The 19,956-nt window shown below is 34.3% G+C and overlaps 2 protein-coding genes, 1 non-coding gene and 1 pseudogene across 3 annotated transcripts; 2 read left to right on the top strand and 2 right to left on the bottom strand.

Annotated features, from left to right (window-relative positions):
* Positions 1-1,484: 1,484 nt before the first annotated feature.
* Positions 1,485-7,787, top strand: LOC125812214 (ABC transporter C family member 14-like). The gene is made up of 10 exons (XM_049491738.1): positions 1,485-3,560; positions 3,844-4,164; positions 4,326-4,412; positions 4,645-5,283; positions 5,371-5,535; positions 6,008-6,302; positions 6,543-6,757; positions 6,881-7,186; positions 7,274-7,577; positions 7,678-7,787. The coding sequence occupies exons 1-10, from the start codon at positions 1,500-1,502 to the stop codon at positions 7,776-7,778; spliced, it is 4,494 nt and encodes a 1,497-aa protein (XP_049347695.1). The 5' UTR covers positions 1,485-1,499; the 3' UTR covers positions 7,779-7,787.
* A 972-nt stretch (positions 7,788-8,759) lies between these two features.
* TRNAY-GUA (transfer RNA tyrosine (anticodon GUA)) lies at positions 8,760-8,843 on the top strand. Its single transcript is given in 2 exon segments — positions 8,760-8,796; positions 8,808-8,843. It is a non-coding gene; the product is annotated as a tRNA-Tyr (tRNA).
* Positions 8,844-9,520: 677 nt separating this feature from the next.
* On the bottom strand, positions 9,521-16,306 carry LOC125812230 (serine/arginine-rich SC35-like splicing factor SCL28). Its single transcript, XM_049491756.1, has 7 exons — positions 16,007-16,306; positions 14,256-14,333; positions 12,941-13,105; positions 12,761-12,819; positions 12,603-12,642; positions 10,191-10,490; positions 9,521-9,749 (listed from the first exon to the last, which is right to left on the bottom strand). Exons 1-7 carry the CDS (start codon positions 16,156-16,158, stop codon positions 9,743-9,745), a joined length of 801 nt encoding a protein of 266 aa, XP_049347713.1. The 5' UTR covers positions 16,159-16,306; the 3' UTR covers positions 9,521-9,742.
* LOC125812337 (U6atac minor spliceosomal RNA) lies at positions 12,036-12,172 on the bottom strand (annotated as a pseudogene).
* Positions 16,307-19,956: the final 3,650 nt, after the last annotated feature.

Here is a 19,956-nt window from a genome sequence, read left to right on the forward strand (position 1 = left end):
CTTTTTTCCCCTATATTAGATGAAACTGGGTCCACTTGATTTTCCTACCCCAAAACATTTAAACCTACTACTAGACATGAGAAAATTGAAACCAAACACACCCCTAGTATTTTATATAATGTCAATTTTGATTCAACATGTTGTACACTTTTTTACCATTATACAACTACCGTTTAATCATTACTGTAATTCGGTTAAATAGTAGCAAAGGTATTTGCTTGGTACAGCTCCATCACATGTTTGTCTTAAATATACATTTGGCCCTACTTGCCAAAACTTTTTTTTTTTTTTATTCATTTTCCAATGCAGTTAAAACAATACTTACTTCCATCGAGAGGCGGACCCACCACCCTAGTGCATCCGTTAATATCGAAGAAAATCATGTGTATATATATATATATGTATATTCTGAAAAATTGATAGAAATTATGATTTGATTAACAGTGCACCTATAAGAAACATAAGAGTATCATTGTAATATTTATAAAAGTTTGAGGAATCACCCATGAAACCTAAATTTGAATCCAAATTGAATACTATTTCATTATTCTTATTTTAAGTTTATCTTAAAACTTATTTGAGCTAAATATTGATACATCCAAAAAAGTATTCAAATATCAGATTCACCTACTTATTATATATCATCTAGAAGGGTTAAAAATGTGAGATAATCGATGCAGACTAATAAATGCTCACTGCGTGAATTTATGGTACCCTTAATTACTATGGTATAATATAATAAATAACCAACCGTCTTCTATAGTAAAAAAAAAGTACCTAGTTTGGCTGTTTTTACAATTGTTTTTTAATTTTAGCACCATGCATCAATCTCATCTCCCAACCCGTAAAAGATGCTATTTCTCAACTTTGTGATTCCATCGGCTTCTTTCTTAATGAGAATTTCTTTTTATTGAAAGTCTCATGCCCAAATAAATTCTATGACGTGCGATTTAAATTTAATTAAAGTCTCAATAGAGATAGCAAATATCAAATGAAAATTTCACCAAAAAAAAATGTGATTCCACAAGAGGTGATAAGTGATTAGAGCAAAAAATAATCATTTTTTTTTATATTGGTAGAAAAAATAATATGTTAAATTTAATTTATATTATAATTATTCATAATTTTAATAGAAAGGAAATATTACAAATATGTCATGTGTCTTATTATAGACCAATTTATTTTCTTATGGAAAGAAATCATATTGTTTTTTTTTTATTCTTTTATAAAAAAGATTCTTTACTCTCTTATTAGAAATAATAAGTTAATTATTAAATATTTTTATTATAATGCTGGACGGAGAGAAAAAATAGATATTTGCATGTGGACACATGTAATCTTGAGCGGCTAACTATTATGATATATAAAGAATCTTGAAGATGCCAAACCATATACATAGTTTTTTTTTCTCTTCATGCCAAGTTCGTGAATGAGAGAAAATTAGTTACTTATCTTGTTTTGTGTTTTGTTCTTGAGACTTGTGAGCTAAAATTTTAGTCATGGGGCCTAATTCTTGGCTTACATCTCTTAATTGTTCTGTTTCTTCTATTCAATCTTTAGATAATTCATCTTTTTTCTCTCTTGTTTTAACTTGGTTTAAGTTCAATTTTCTTTCACCATGTCCTCAGAGGATTCTGTTATCTTCTGTTGATCTGTTTTTCTTGTTTGTGTTACTCATATTAGGTGTTAAAAAGTTGTGTTCAAGATTTATCAAGAAAGAAAATTCTCTTGATAAACCTCTTTTAGGGGATGAGAGGCCTAAATTTAGGGTTACTTTTTGGTTCTATGGATCTTTACTTGTGACAACTGTTTTAGCTATAAGTTATAGTGTTTTATGCATATTAGCCTTTACTAAGGGTGTTCAGTCAGGATGGGAAATGGCAGAGGCTTATTTCAGATTGATTCATGCTGTAACTTATTTTGTTATTTTAGTTGTGATTGTACACGAGAAGAGATTTGCTGCTGTTTCTCATCCCATGGCACTTCGTGTGTATTGGGGGATGAGTTATGTTATAGTGTTTCTCTTTGCTATTACTGCTATTATTCGTCTTCTTTTTTTTACTGGAAATGTTTTGAGAATGGATGATATAGTTGTATTGGCTAGTCTTCCTTTGTATGTGTATCTTGTTGTTGTTTCGATAAGAGGATCATCTGGGATTTGTCAAGAAGATGGTGTTGTGGGGAACGGTGATGAATTGGATTCTAATGTAAGTGGATATGGAACAGCTTCGCTGTTTTCTAAGGCAGTGTGGAATTGGATGAATCCATTGCTTAGTAAAGGATATAAATCCCCTTTGAAGTTAGATGAAGTGCCTTCACTCCCACCTGATTTTCGAGCGGAAAAAATGGAGGAATTTTTCGAAAAGAAGTGGCCTAAGTCTGGTGAAAATGTGAAGTATCCTGTACTAACGACATTGATCCGATGTTTCTGGAAAGATCTTGTTATAATTAGTTTACTTGCTATAGTACAGTTGGTTGTTATGTATGTTGGACCAGTTCTTATTCAAAGTTTCATTAGATTTACTTCTGGGGATAGATCAAATCCTTCTGAGGGGTATTATCTAGTGTTGATTCTATTGACTTCCAAAGTACTTGAAGTTCTTAGTTCACATCACTTCAGTTTCCTATCTGAGATACTTGGAATGAAGATTCGATCATCCATTATCACTACTATATACAAGAAAGGGCTGAGATTGACTTGTTCATCTAGACAAGCTCATGGTGTTGGACAAATAGTGAATTATATGGCTGTTGATTCCCAACAGCTATCGGACATGATGTTACAGCTGCATTCTCTATGGATGGTGCCATTACAAATTGTAGCTTCATTACTTCTCATGTACTATTACTTGGGTGTTTCGATGTTCGCTGCACTTATTTTAATAGTTGTAACTTTGATCAGTACATTATGGATGACGAGCACAAGCAATCAGTACCAATACCACTTGACGGTTAAGCGTGATTTAAGGATGAAGGTAATAAATGAACTGTTAGGGAACATGCGTGTCATTAAGTTTCAGGCATGGGAAGAACACTTCAAAGAAAAAATTCTGTCTTTACGTAATCAGGAATTCAAATGGCTTAGTAAGTTCATATACTTGCTTGCTTGCAACTTGTCATTACTGTGGAGTATGACGCAGATCATATCAGCGTTTACGTTTGGAGCTGCAATCTTTTTCAAAAACCCTTTAGATGCTGCTACTGTATTCACAGCAACAACAGTTTTCAGAATTTTACAGGATCCTATCAGAAACTTCCCTCAGTGCCTTATGTCAATTTCACAAGCCATGGTATCTCTAGGTAGGTTAGATGGATATATGACAAGCCGTGAATTGGATTCTAATGTTGTCGAAAGACAACAAGGCTGTAATGGCAGGATTGCAGTGGAGGTTAAAGATGGGATGTTTTCATGGGAAGATGATGGTGATCAAATTGTTCTGAAAGACATAAATCTTGAAGTTCGAAAGGGGGAACTTGCTGCAATTGTTGGAATGGTTGGATCAGGAAAGTCTTCTTTGTTGGCATCAATTCTTGGTGAACTTCATAAAATATCGGGAGAGGTAAAATCACCTTTTTTTTTATACTTGACATGCTAATATTGGTGATCACTGAGAATTTGATTTTGCTTTTGTGATTTTCTCAAGCATTTCCAATTTTGTTTTATCAATCTCTTTTGCACTGGTAACTTCACAGTGATTCTGCAGCAAGCAAACAAATTGAGTTTGGGCGGGTTAAGACTGACGAGACAATTTCCTTATATGTTGTCATACATTGAAATATATCCGAGTGCTTAATTATTACTGCCAGTCTGTTGTAGCTTCTAACAGTTGTCTTACCATACAGGTCAGAGTCTGTGGAAGCACTGCTTATGTTGCCCAAACTTCATGGATACAAAACTCTACTATTCAAGAGAACATCTTGTTTGGTTCACCAATGAACAACAAAAGATACAAAGATGTACTACGGGTTTGTTCTTTGGAGAAGGACTTGGAAATTCTGGAACATGGAGACCAAACTGAGATAGGAGAACGAGGAATCAACCTCAGCGGAGGTCAGAAGCAGAGGATACAACTCGCAAGAGCAGTATATCAGGATCGTGATGTCTATCTTCTAGATGATATATTTAGCGCTGTTGATGCTCAAACTGGATCAGAAATATTTAAGGTCACTCCAATTGATATGCTACAGCTTTTGAGGGTTTTAGTCATGTATCTGAGAAAAAGGAATAGGAAAATGATTGTATCAGCAAGCTGTTGTTTTTCTTGTATAGTAAAATCTTTGAATGAGGAAAAAATATGCTATGCAACTGATATCATTCTGTGCAGGAATGTGTAAGGGGAGCTTTGAAGGATAAGACTGTTGTTCTTGTCACTCACCAAGTTGACTTCCTTCACAATGCAGATCTTATATTGGTAAGCACCACATTGACTTACTTTGCATAGCAACTCAACAAGGTTATCGAAGGCTTTAGTATTTCGTTTATATAGTAAGAATATGATGAACAAATTATCACTACAATTGAAAGATTTCTATTATGAATATGCATCTTTTACAAAAGATGATGATTGTCATTTCTATTTTTTTAATGAAGAAGTTGCATTCGAATTTCGAAATGTCAAACCTCATTATTTTCTATATCAACAGGTGATGAGAGATGGTCAGATTGTGCAGTCTGGGAAATATGATGAGCTTTTAAAATCGGGTATGGATTTTGGTGATCTTGTTGCTGCCCATGAGAACTCAATGGAGCTCGTGGAAAGTAGCACTGAAGCTTCTGGTGAATGCCTCCCGCAATCATCACCAAAATCACCTCATCCACTAACCCCAAAGTCATCCCAGAAAGCTCAAGTGGTAGCCAATGGTGGAAGCAGTTCTTTAGACCAACAACCAAAGGGTAGTTCCAAGCTTATCAAAGACGAGGAAAGAGAAACTGGTCATGTCAGTTTTGATGTCTACAAGCAGTACCTCACTGAGGCTTTTGGATGGTGGGGAGTAGTTGCTGTAGTAATCATTTCTTTATTTTGGCAAGCGGCCACTATGTCGAGTGACTATTGGTTGGCATATGAGACCTCAAAGGACCATGCATGGAATCCTTCTCTATTTATAGATGTTTACTCAATCATAGCTGGCATGTGTTGCATTTTTGTGATTGTCAGATCATTTCTTGTCGCATTTTTGGGTCTCAAAACAGCTCAACGTTTGTTCGATCAAATTATCAATAGCATACTGCATGCTCCGATGTCATTCTTTGACACTACTCCATCAGGAAGAATATTAAGTCGAGTACGGTATCTTCCTTCGCCAGATTCTGATTTATGACAAGTATAGAATCTTGCTTCACTGATCTAATGGATGATTTTGATTTTTCAGGTATCAACTGATCAGGCATATGTTGACTTTATGATTCCATTGTTTCTAAGTATAGTGTTTCTGATGTACTTTACAGTGATTGGCATGCTGTTTATAACATTCCAGAGTGCTTGGCCAACTATCTTCCTTATAGTCCCCCTAATCTGGCTCAATTTCTGGTACCGGGTAAGATAACTTCTGATTGGAGTGCCATTGTCTCTACTGCTATTGGATAATTCCATCTTCCTCAACCTCATTTCATTACCGTTCATTCTATAGTTAGCTACACTTGACAAAGTTTGCATTGAATGTCTTAGCTAGTTTCTTTTAACTGCCACCAGGATATGCTGCATCACCAATAGTGTTATATGTTTATGCTAGATGCAGTTCCAATATACATGATATAACCTAAGAGGTAAAATATTACACAAGTACATCAAGCTACACTGATCATTGGAAGGCCTAGGAGACACCAATTTCTAATTTCTGGTGGTATAGCACATGAAACATTCTAATGAAACTAAACTGTTCATCATTTAAAGAATGATAAGGTCATGCAGACATAAAAGAAGATAAAGTCATTCAGATATAATTGCAGTAGATTCCTACTATTGCATATGTACTAATTTCCTTTTCCTTGTTTTCATCTGGCGTACAGAGATACTACATTGCGTCCTCGCGTGAATTTACCAGGCTTGGTTCAATCACCAAAGCTCCAATTCTCCATCACTTCTCTGAAACTGTATCAGGGATCATGACTGTACGCTGCTTTGGGAAGGAAGATATGTTCTTCCAAGGAAATGTTGACAGAGTCAATGCTAATCTACGGATGGATTTCCACAGCAATGCATCAAATGAGTGGCTAGGTCTTCGCCTAGAGTTTATTGGTAGTATTTTGATCTGCGTTGCCACCATTTTCATGGTCTTGCTGCCAAGCTTTGTTATCCCACCAGGTGAAATTCTTAGATCATCTTTGGTTTGACTTCATTGACAATGAAATAATGTGGACACCTGTTCTTATAATTAAGATAAGCTCTCCATGTCCTGACTCCTGGTATTGATATAAATGAGTTTCAGAAGTATAGAAAATAAAGTTCAGTAAATATAGATTAAGATAAACTGCTGAGAATTATAATACATTGATCATAAATTTCTCTATTGCTAATTGATTGAATCATTTTATCTGTCATCAGAATATGTTGGATTGGCACTATCCTATGGACTGCCTCTAAATAGTGTGCTCTTTTGGGCCGTATACATGAGCTGTATGGTTGAGAACAGAATGGTTTCAGTTGAAAGGATAAAGCAGTTCATAAGAATACCATCAGAAGCTTCATGGAGGATAGCAAATTGTCTTCCATCTGTAGATTGGCCATATCGTGGTGATATTGAGATCAATAACTTGCAGGTGATACTAGCATGACTACCTAAGTTTTTTAGTTCATGAATCATTTTCGAGCTTCTTTGTCTTGTCATAGACCCTTTAGGTCTCTCCTGCCTCTGAATAGAACTATATGCGTCTTCCTTGCAGGTTCGGTACAGGTTTAATACACCACTGGTTCTGAAAGGAATCTCTCTTAGAATTAATGGAGGAGATAAAATTGGCATTGTTGGCCGGACTGGAAGTGGGAAGTCCACTCTAATACAAGTTTTCTTTAGGATAGTGGAACCTTCAGCTGGAACCATTATAATTGATGGTGTTGACATTTGCAAGCTCGGACTTCATGATCTTAGATCACGCTTTGGTATCATCCCTCAAGAACCAATTCTATTTCAAGGGACAGTGAGAAGCAACATTGATCCGCTAGAAATGTATTCAGATGATGAAATATGGAGGGTATGTAAAGAATTTTCATCTAATCATATCATCATATCTTTTAGAATTTCCGCCTTTTCTTTAACTCTTTTTTTGTTGTATCTATAGAGTCTTGAACGCTGCCAATTAAAAGATGTTGTAGCAGCAAAGGCTGAGAAACTTGATTCCCCAGTGGTAGAAAGTGGAGACAACTGGAGTGTTGGACAAAGGCAGCTCCTTTGCTTAGGGAGAGTCATGCTCAAGAATAGTAAAATTCTTTTCATGGATGAAGCAACAGCTTCTGTTGATTCTCAAACTGATGCTGTCATCCAGGGGATTATCCGCGAGGACTTTGCAAACTGCACTATTATCACCATTGCTCACCGAATACCAACCGTGATAGACTGTGATCGTGTTCTTGTTGTAGATGAAGGTAAGTCTTTCAAAGGACTGAACACTACACAGATGATTCATTTTACTGATGTCTTAACTTATGCATATTTTGATGATGTGGGGTTGTGGTTTTTTGACAGGATGGGCAAAGGAATACGAGAGACCAAGTACATTACTTGAAAGGCCATCGCTGTTTGCGTCGTTGGTTCAAGAGTACTCTAACAGATCAACAGGTGTATGAATAAAAATTACCTACACTCCTGGGATGTTTGAGTCCAATAAGTGACATGATGATATTTCCTTTGTCAACATTCCCCTTTTTGTAGTCTAATAGCTTTTAGATGAGTGATTATGCAACATCATATTTTTTCTCAAGTATGTGTTACTCCTTTGTTACTGTAAAGGGGATCTGTGCTTAATGGTGTCTCCAAATCAACTCCTAACACATTCAATATGCGTGCAACAAGTGTAGTATGAATACAATAAATCATGATAGCGCGTTCTTCATTATAAATGTTACCCTTATATACATCACAATTAATTAGTTAGTTACAAAAAATTCCCTCATTAATGAGTTAAAAGCCAACTTACCTAAGTCCTTACACAACCTAGATCTATTCAAAATAATATTTTACACGAATTAACGAGTCCAAATAATTATACCAATATTGCAATACTAGATTATGTCTATAGTGTGTGTAATTGTTTTTTTCCTTAAAATCGATTTTTTTTTTTTTTTAACTGTTTTACAGTTTTTAAGAGATTGATTTAGAAATAATCAAAAGGGTAATAGTGGAAAGAAATCTCTAAATCACATTCTTAATTATTTTTTAAGGAGTGTATCATACCTCTAACAATTCACTTAATATGAATTAGAGGGAGAAACAATTTAGCTTTAAAATATCGATTCTTTAATGAAGTGACTTATAGTTACACAAATATATATGACTTATTTAATATTAGAAGTTGTAAATCTTAAATTTCATGTCAAATCAAACTGCATCACATAAATTAAGACGGGTGGACATTATAAACATTTTGCCTGTTGAACGAACACAGCTTGCAAATTAACAACGTAGATGGACACAATAAGTGTATTTTCATGCGTTAAACGGGTGTGGAAATGGATAATTAGAGAAAACATAAATAAATAAAAAAAGGTAAAAGAAAAGACCAATCTCTGTTTTACTATATTTATTTATTGACCACTAAATTAAGCAATCCGACCTTAGCTCAGTTGGTAGAGCGGAAGACTGTAGTTGGTGCTGTAATCTTTAGGTCGCTGGTTCGAATCCGGCAGGTCGGATTATTTTTTTATTGGCTTTTTTGTGTGTGAAAAGAAAAATTATCTGTAAATATTTTTATTGGTCATCTAATTCTACCCATCATTAATTTAAACATGATAATGGACAATAGATGGTTATCGATTCACCCAAAAATTAATTGAGATTTTGTGATAAAATTCCTTTTCCGAAGATGTTAGTGTGATGTTGATGTAGAATGAGGTCAAGATCAAACGCCTAATGTAATATTTAAATTGTATGGGTTTAAGTTTTAAAGATTTTAGCATAATCCATTATGTATTTTTAAAGTTATGGAACCTACTATTTGTATAGTTGAAAAAGCATATTATTTTGTCTTAAATTTCTGAGGCGATGTTTATTTTGAGATACTACTTTTTTTTGGCTAAAATAACACTTATTTTAAAACGGAGAAAGTATATTATTAAACATAATTAGCCCTTCATCGTTTGCTAAAATTGATACTTCACTATATTTCTGTGACTTCCTTTTAAAAAATTTCTTCAACAAAAGGAATAAATCACCTAGTGATTCACCCATCTCACAACCTTTAAAGTGTTTTTAATTACTTTAGAATGGATTCCAAAATTCATTTATATAAACTAAAAGATTTGAGCAAACACTACATAGATATCAGAGACACAAGGATAGTTACATGTTAAAAAGAGAACAAGTAGTAACATTGCAATAAGTCCATTGTAACTTCATATATGGAGAACATAAACAGAAATAACCAAATGTCAACCCACGACTCAGCTATATATTACAATAGTTCATAGGTTTAGAGTGACAAAAAGAAACAAAAACACAAACATAACAGATGTAACAATCTATTATTGTTTGCATGTGTCCAATCATCTAGACCAAGATATTCCCAAGACCGATCAGCAGATAGTGATAACCGTCAACGACTGCAAGGAGGGAGGGTAAAAAAGAACTATTTAGTCAAATAAAACAAGGGGAGATCACCAATATAACCAGGTTAGTAGCATATTTGTACAAGGAACAAGGCTAAAAATACAGCACGACAAAGCTTTCTAATCTTTACACCTACTACTATCGTCACCAGCAATAGTATGCAACTTTTCCAATCAAATCCAAGAAAACATAAATAGATCAAAAAACTAAATGTCAAGTCAAGGCAATAGCTCAACCACCAACTCTCTACACCAAAAGGGTGCGATTCGAGCAGCTGCATCATGGTGTTTCCACGATGGTCCTTCAGATCCACGTAAAAGGATAGGTGTATGTGAATATGGAGGAACAAATGTCGAAAGGACATGGTTTCAATTGACAGAGTTGATATCGAAAATTCCTATTCAAACTTCACAAAAGTTGATATCTTCACGAACCTGTAGGACCTAGAGGGAGATCTGGCTGAGATGCCTCCATTTCTTCCAGGACTCTTGAGCCTCCTTGGGGTGGAGTCCACATTATGAGCAATCTGACTATTATCTCTTGGACTCATGCTGAACCTGCCTTTTTTCTGAATGCATGGAGAATTTGACCTTGACATTGGTCTTGATTGCATTGAAGATCTTCCTTTCGACCTACAATTTCTGTCATCCCTTGGAGAAATAGACCGAGACTTTGACCTGGATCTCCTTGGCGAGTAGTAATCATCATCATGATTCTTCTCATGATCCCTGTCCCTGTGAACCATAGAGTAATTAAGCCACTTAATAAAAAGTGCAATGCAATGTAGTTTTTGCAATAGATATTGCTGTTGGAAACAGTACAAACAAGTAAAAACTAGCTCTGATTCTCAAATGACTGCTATACCAACTCACAAAAAAATATTGACATTTAACAAAACCACGAAGGTAGATTCATTCAATATCTTATCTACTAAACCAAAACCTTTACCTGTATCCTTATTTCATTGTCTGGAAAAAACTACAGTTTAATCCAGACACTGTTTAAGCACACTATATGGTACAGTTCTTCAGCATCTGATCACTTCAAAGCTCTCCTTTGCCCCAACTTTCAAAATCTCGAGACATCTTTCCTCAGGCATTCTCACCAAATGTCAATGAGTAAAAGCTTCAAAAATCTTTGCCTCATTGAAGATGATTTCTTTTGCCAACTATAAGCTCTAAATTATCTTCCTAACTGGACATTGTGCAATGTTAAGAAATTAAACATGAATTTTAAGATAAGCAAATGAAGGTCTTTGTGATTGTAATATGTCCAGACCACTTCAATTGGTTCTCCATGGTACAATAGAAGGCTCATCCTTACTAGAAAAAATCCACAAAAGGAAAATCACATGAACTTTGATGATGGTGATTTGAAACTTCTGGAGATTCATCACATTTCATGAGCAAGAATCTTTGACTTTATGGTGATATGGTCCCTTTTCTCAATTGTCTTTATTAGTCCAGAATTCTTTAAGTCTCTTTCTCAATTTAGCATCTGCATTAATAAAGCCACCAGCAGATGTCATTCAAAAATCTACAGGATAGATGAATTATGCCTGCAAGACATTTGACATAATCTCAAGATAATAGTGTCTCATAAGAGTATTCAACAAAATTAGAAAGCCAAAGAGCCCTAACAAGCTTCCAACTCAAGGGACTGAGAAAGCCTCACTGCCTCAGCATTCCTAGTACACAAGATAACAGACAAATAACTAGAGAAAAGATCAATTCCTAAAATTCAAGTGGATACAGTTAGGGTGGCAATTGGGCGGGTTGGGTTAAATTTGGGCGGCTCAAAATGGGTCAAGACAATAAACGGGTTGAGACCCAACCCAACCCAAATTGGGTTGGGTCAAAACGGGTTAGTAACAGGTCATAACCCAACCTGCCAATTTTGTCTAAGTTTTAATAGCTTTGTTTGTTATTTTATAAGCTTTTAGTACCTAATAAAAAAAATTCTTTATTAATATAAAATCAAAATATATATATATATATATATATTGACAAGATTTCTCAAAAATCAATTTGGGTTACATATCAACCCAATTTTTAATGGGTTGAGCTAACAAATGGGTGGGTCAATTACCAATCCAAACCCAAATGGGTTGGGTCGGGTTGGGCGGGTTATGTTTGATTTTGCCAGCCCTAGATACAATGATGCTACCACCACTTTAGCAGATAAAGACAACCTACTTCACTCTCCTAAGTTCCAAACCACCAAAGAGGAAAAATAAGCATAAACCCATCAGATACCAACTAAGTTTTTATGGAAATGGTACAAAATTGGGTAAGATCCACCAATGTGCATAAGCCTTTAAAGGATATGTGTGCTACCAGGTAAACCCTGAAGGTGTTGTTCCCATCCCTGTCACTAGAGATGCTTTGTATCAGCCATATCTCCTTTCTACAAACACCCAACTTAGGAGCTATATATGAGAGTATATTACCATTACAAATAACAGAAAGAAAAAAAGATAAATAGCACACAATTACAGAGCATCTTAAATATACAAGGGATACAACTGCAACTTATAAAAAAGAAGTTTTGACTAAGGACATGCACCATAATACTGCAAGAGACGCAAGCAGATCAATGTGAAAAGTCTCTCTTCAGAGCACTATTTATCTCCAAATGTAGGAAAAGGGACTAATTTTGTCTTGATAGTCGAACTTATGCACAGTATGGCAACAAATTTGTTGCTAATACGACTGCAGGCTTCACATTTCTTATACTCCAATAGATGTTCTTAGATTTTGTCCCATTGGAATCAGAAACAGTCCTTGCTTTTAAGAAAAATAAATAATACAAGAACACAAGCAAAACCTCTGTTATGAAACACAGACCTTGAGTCACGTCTTGCAGGGGAAGCCGAGCGCGAGTAAGCTGCCATAGAAAATTCTAGACCATTAATCTTTAAAAAAAATATATACTTTTGACCCTAACACTTGTTAAGAAACTAAACAACTATTTTAAAGAAGTGTGAGTTGAAATTCTAACTGACAGTGATATCTGCGACTTGGTGGACTGTGTCTCCTGTAGCTGCCTCGAGCATTAGGTCCACTAGTTAAACAGGAAAAGTAGTAGACTTAGATTCAGTGATGTGGGTGAATAACACTTGAGCTGGATAAGAGATTGATAATCAACATGGTTGCAACGTGAAGCAAACACGTATATGCTGCACCTTGTGCGTAAAACCTTGCGCATTTCTTTAGGGGTCTTTCGATTATCCTCAGCAAAAACAATCCTAATATCACGTCCACCAATAACTGTATTGTTTAAGTGTGCTTTTGCTTCAGCTGCATCTTCGGCATAACGGAACTTCACAAAGCCAAATCCTCGTGGTTCCCTACGTATAAGAGTAGAAAAAAGAAATAGATTGAATATCACAGTGAGCTTCTTTTTATCTTCTCAAAAGAAAATCATAGTGAGTGTTTTTTTACTTCTAAAAAAATCAAAGAGAGCTTTTATTTGTTCTAAAAAACTCATGGTGATCTCACATTGCAAGTTGCTTGGTCTCTAACTCAATCAAGGAGGAGGGTTACAATATGCTGACGGTTAATGTAAAACTTGTCAATTTATGAAAGTGAGGGAAGGCAGCTTGCGATGATTTGGCCAGATATGACGTAAATCTCTAGATGCATCGCAACTATGTGTTAAATCATGATGGTTTAAGATGTAAAAGATACATGGTAGACTTAAATTACATTGAATAAAATTGTCTCCAAAAAATGTATATTCTAGAGCGCACACAGAGAATATTACAAATAAGTTATGTTTACTAGTTGAGATTAAAGCTTAAACTTGTTGATAAACTCACCTAAACAAATATCTGTTAGGAGACTCTTTAATTGTGGTGTGAAATCTGTATGTAGATAAAAGGTGTAGAGAACCTTCATTTATACAATATTTGAATGAGACATATATACCAGTGTTGTCAAAGGCGCACTTAATCCCTAAAACGAGGCTAAAAAAGTGTTGAGCACTTCGCCTCGCTTAATGTCCGCTTTGGTCTCATCATCAAGGTTCCAAGACATACTTTTCTTTGCCAATGAGCCTTTTGAAGAGGTGACACTAAACAATTGATATTTCACAGTATCATGATTACTTTTTTCAATTTCTTTTTTCATATAATTATCATACATGCTTCTAATTATTAGTCTTAAACTAAACATATATATATTTGTATTCGTTTCTACTTTGCACCTTTTTTAATTAAAAGCTCACGCTTTATTTGCGCTTTGTGCTAAAAGCCCCAGCAGACACTTAGAGCTTTTTTGCGCTTTATGCTTTTGAAAACACTGGTCTATACGAAACGAAAAGGATAGTAGATAGTGAAGATTCATACTGCCAACACTAACTAGCTAGGTATCAAGGCTCAATTGCAATGTTATTGATCATAGTGATATCAACAAATAGTGGGACATAGAGGAAACAGATCCATTGATTGCTAAATATAGTACAAAATGACAATCCATATAATCAAGGCAAAGGCATACCCAGTATGGTAATTCTTGGGAAGATAAACATCTCTTATGGGACCATAACGCTCAAAGGGGACCCTAAGATCTTCTGGCCTGCAAACAAGTACAAAATGATTAACTTTGTATCAGGTTCAAATCTCAGCAGATACAGAAGAACACTAGGTGATTCTTTCCATCTGTCCCAGCCTTGGTGGACAAAACAGAGTTACTAGAGTTACTTGGTATCTGTTGTTGGTGGGTGCCACATGCGCGAAAGTTAACCCGGACACCACTGTTATTACAAAAAATATAGCAAAATTTGATGTGTGTGTGTGTGTGTGTGTGAGAGAGAGAGAGAGAGAGAGCGCAATCAGTTTATGAAATAGAAACGAAAACTACTCTACCCAACCTGAAGAAAAATCAGGTGTGCAATCTTTTATTAACCCATGTTAACTGATAAGCAGAAACCACTGTAAAAAATCTGCAATTTCATTTCTTTTTTCTTATTCTATAATTTCAAAAGGTTCTATAGCCATCTATTATATAAGCAACTTTATAGCCCATGTGTATCAATGTATGGAGATAAGATAGCTTATTCCTCAACATCACAACTAAACAACTTTCTCTTGGAGGTAAGACATAATAATGTTCATCTTTAATGAAGAATATCATGTTAGCTTCTACCAGTGTTGCAAGGAGCAAGTGCAGGTATCAGAGGAATAGGATTGTGTTTGAACATGCAAAAATATCGTTGCTAGTATAAAATACCGGGAAACAGATTTAAAAAACGACCATGAACTAATGGATATGAGAGAGTTTTCTGATAAGAGAGAACTCGAGTAAGTTCTTACATAATCTTTTTTTGTCCGACGCTTAGTTGATTGATTAATCAATCAATCCTAAATTATCTTTTGCAAATCAAGTCAAAAAGATGAACTTAAACAAGTCATTGATCTGGTGTTCTTTAGATCCAATATAACATCGAGGTTATGCAAGAGTGCTAATTTGTCAATTGATCCAATTTTTTGACGAAGCTAATCCCTGGTATACCATGAGAATAAAAAAGTATTAGATGGATAATATAATTCAAATCAGAGTGATGTTGTTGAGACAAGTCCAGGAGAACTTTTATGGTTTGAGGGGAGCTCAAGTTGAAGGATACAAAACTCCTTTCCATTTTGAGATGTCCCAAAATATTTTAACACCATTCTGTCAACTCAATACAACTTCTTTAACTTTCAAGAATTCCAATTTATTTGTTACATTATTATTTTAATAGGTAACTTTGATCTGAAGTTTCCTCTGTTGAACCGATCTCTTATAATCAAAATCATTATAATATATACAAAGAAGGATTAGTATGAGGACTGAAATAACTCAAAAATCAAATTGTGGTTGACGAATGCATGAGGCCTGCATGAAAGAGGCTCATTGTTAACCAACATACCTAGACAAATAATAACCTGACAAGCACAAATGTCATAAGAGCACCCCTCAAACAATTGAAAACTCTCTAAAACGCCTAATAAGCCATTAAATTCAGACAAAGGCATGTTAAGCATTTCAATCACACTGAAAGGGAAATTGTGACTTGCATAGGCATCTAGAGAGGAACATGTGCGTATGAGTTCACAACAACAACAAATGAGAAGGAGAATTTAGAAAGAGAATTGCCCCAAAAGAAGCTAGATGAAAACATACTAATCCCAGCTAGCCACAAAGTGAGCAGGACAAGAAATCACTCCCATTGGGTAAAAATAAACAAAATTCGGGAAGAGGATTGATACCTGGCGCTAAGGGGGATATTACGAACGAGAAGGCCAGAAGGTCCCGGAGAGCGACGGTCTCGGCGCCGGTCACGTGGTTCGTCGTGGCGTTTACGTCTCACGGGACTGTAACTTCTGCTAAGGCTTCGACTACGGCTTCTGTACCTTCCCATTACCCTCGTAGTCTCTCTGTGAAGAGAAAATCCAAAACCCTAGTTTGATTTTCTTGGAATTGAAAACCCTAGCTCTAATTTTGGAGACAATAGCTTCTCAGCTCCGATTAAGAGAGAAAAAAAATCATCCTTTATTTTTGAACTTATACACAAAACGACCCGTGTTCTTTCATGTAAAGCGTAATAGGTCCTTTGATTGCTAGTTAGGGAATTAGGCAGGGGCGTAGGCACATATGTATGTGAATGGTGACCCTTTGTCGGAAAAAAAATGTCGCATATATAAGTAAAATAATATACGAAGTAATTAAATTAAATATTTTGGACATCCTTAACATAATAAGTTGTTATAGCATAGTGATTTAAGGTGTCTTGAATGTGTGTTTAGATATCTTTAATGAGTCGGTGCTCGCGTGTTCAAATCTCACTTGTAACAATTTTTTCCTTTTTTTAAAAAGAGCTTTTGTTGTTTAATTTTTGGACCCTCTTCCTGAAATTCCTGGCTCCGCCACTGAAAATAGGGACTTAGGGCATAGGAAGTGAATTATTTCAGAGGAGTATTGAAAATATCTTTAAATTTGACAAGAATTATTAATTTTATACTCAAATAATTGATAATTTTAAAAACATCTCTCTAATTGTTGTTTTTTTTCTTAATGCTATATATGATTTCAAAATACAATGAATATCATAATTTCTATATTCTATAATCTTTTTTTGTTCTTCCTATTCAGAATATAAATATATTAAGTTTGAATTTAACTTTGTTTAAAGGATTTGAAAATCTTACCAACAAGGGCAGGGGTTGTGGTTGAGTGGTAAGTACTCATTCATCCTTAATCAAGAGGTCTCAGGTTCGAATACTCTTGGGTACGGAGTTGTCTTTGTTAGGGAGCGTTTTACTCCCCAATGTGAGACTTCCCGGCGCGAATCGGGATTTAGTCGGGATCCAATATGGGTAACCAGACACCACCCTAGTGTGAGACTTTACGGCGTGAATCCAAATTTAGTTAGGCTCCAATATTGGGTACCAGACAGACACTGGATGAGAGACAAAAAAAAATTGAAAATCTTGATCTTGAAATATTGTCTCGAATGTAATTTGAATTATTTGATACAATACTTGAACGAATAGCGAACTTTGATTCCACATTGTGGACAAATAATTTATACATTGAATATGCTTTGAATTTTGATTTGCTTATTCTTGATATTTGATTTGAATAGATCATTGAATGTTCATGGAGAAATCTTTGAGGTGTTAAGTTTTGATTTAACTAATCAGAATATGACAAACTCTAATTATACTAATGCATATTTATGCCTATATTATGTTATAATATAGGGTCTGACATTTCTCCTCCCAAACGTGTATAAATCGGAATTGCTCAGCTTGATTAGTGGATTGGTGAGTCCTCATGCTCCGACGACAAAACCATTGATGTTTTAATTTCTTGATTGTTTTTATGATCACTTTTGTTTCAGACTTATACGTGATGTATGGGTTACGCGCCAACCACTCTTATGGTGTGAGAAAGACTTGTGTCAGACTCAGTAGTATTCCGCTTATCTCTTATGTACTTTGTTGGTATCTTTTATATCCTCTTATGATTTGAGACTTATATCTCTTGAAATTGAATTCATTTACGTCACGCTTATGCCAATAGCTTGTTTAGGGCCTCTCGGGGTTCTATTGGTCATGTCACGTCTAGAGTATACTTTGCATCATTACGAAAGGAAAGTATGTCATTTTTTTTAAAATGGGGGGAGTTTTTTTTTTGAGAAAAATAGTGATAATCGTATGATATTTTTATCCTAAATAACACAAAAATTATATTTTAAAAAAAATCCTAAAACTTGAATGACTATCTAAGGAATTAAACTCTTGAAATAGGTTCATCTTTTGGATACCAACTAGTTGACTAACAGCAATAAAATTAGGGAAAATTGTCTAACTAAACATATTCCACTACAATATATACTAATTGTATCTATACTTTCAAACAATTATATATCTTACCAGTACAGTAGAATCACTCTAAATTAATACACAATAAATTGAAAAGCTGTGAAAAAATCATTGATCTCAATAAGATAATATATTTTCGAAAGACCCCTATATAAATATATGCTCCCATTAATATTATGATTAATAATTCTTTAAAATTATAAAAAAAAATCTAAAAGAATTTAGTGAAATATAATTATAGTGTTTTTTGGTTTTGTTAAAAATTTAGTTGAAGTTCATCTCTATTTTTTCTTATAGCATCCAAAAGTTCTAGTGTTATTTTCTTGAACAACACAAAAATTGTGAAGAGTTCTAGATGCAATGAGTAATTTCTTACGTGTAACTTATTCCAAAGTTATTGTATTGTCTTCAACTTCAACTTCATCGTCAACATTATTTTCTCAGATGGTATCTACAATTTCTTCGAAGTTCTAAACTTTAGAATATGTATTATTTTCACCTAGGTAATCAAACATGTTATTGACATTCATTTTATTGTGGTAATTAAGATCATTAATCATGACCTCAAGTTCATGTATGTTATTTTCACAAGTGGGTTCATTTAAATTCCTTGGGGCTTCACAAGTGGATTCATTTAACCTTCATTGAATCTCGAAAATACTCTTTAAATTAATAAATATTAATTTATCTATTATATATTATCTCTACAAAATAATAATATTTATAATCGTAACAATGTATATTAATTTAGAGAGGTTCTACTATAATTAAGAGTTTCCTACCATATATTGAGGAAGATACAATCAGATACACATATCTCTAAATAATAGCCTAAATTAATTATCAGCACAATTAAACCATCACAAATTAATTTTCATGTCAACAACTTTCCGTCTCTCTTATCAACCTCTCATCTCATGGGCCTCCACCACCGGGGGCGGACCTACAGTGGTTCAAGTGGGTTCATATGAACCCACTTCGTTGAAAAATAACATTGTATATATATGTATATTTAATCAATTTTTAAAATTTTATATGTATATATTAAATTTTGAACCCACTAACACAAGTTTGAAGCTTAGCCGAGTGGTTGAGGGGGTTCAATTTTCCCAGCCAACCCGGGATCGAATCCCCATTGCCACATTTTAGTTTTAATTCATTTTTTTGATATATAAAACGTTCACACACAGTTTTGTCCTCTATGTAGGTGTAACTTTTGTCCTTTTAGTTACTTAGAAACTATAAAAAGTAGAACAACTTTTTACTTTTACAATTAAAAGTCCAATAGTCAACAACTTTTGTCCTTTTTGTTTTTAATTTTTTTTTTTTTAAAAAAAACTCAACCAAAAAGGTACTAATCCCTAGTATTCTTAATTCTAAAAACTCTTTTGTCTTCTTCTTTGTTGAAATCTTCTTGAACCTCTCTTACTTTTCCCTCCAAATTTTTGAGCATATTTTTTTATTGAAGGAAAAAACTCTCCCCGTCTCTCAAATCTCGCATCAATAGTCAATATCCATCAAGTATGTTTTTCGCTCTTGATTCTAGTCTTTATATATACATATATGATTATTGTGGTTATTTTTTATTTCTTCAACTAAAAAATCCCTTATCATTCTAAAATCAACAAAAAATTACAAATAATATTAGGTATATTTCTATGTATTCGATTATGAAATTAAGGTTATAATTATTTTGTTTAATATTTTGTTTTTATTTGTTAAATGTTGAATGAAGAGAAATCATTCATAATATTCTTTTATCTTCTTAGTTTATATTGAAGCCTAGTTTTTCGTTCATCTTGTTATTTACCGTCTCATTCATAAGTCAAAGT

The sequence above is a fragment of the Solanum verrucosum genome, unplaced genomic scaffold, assembly GCF_900185275.1.
Source record: "Solanum verrucosum unplaced genomic scaffold, falcon-dt-bn FXZP01000115.1, whole genome shotgun sequence".
NCBI classification, from domain to species: Eukaryota; Viridiplantae; Streptophyta; class Magnoliopsida; order Solanales; family Solanaceae; genus Solanum; species Solanum verrucosum.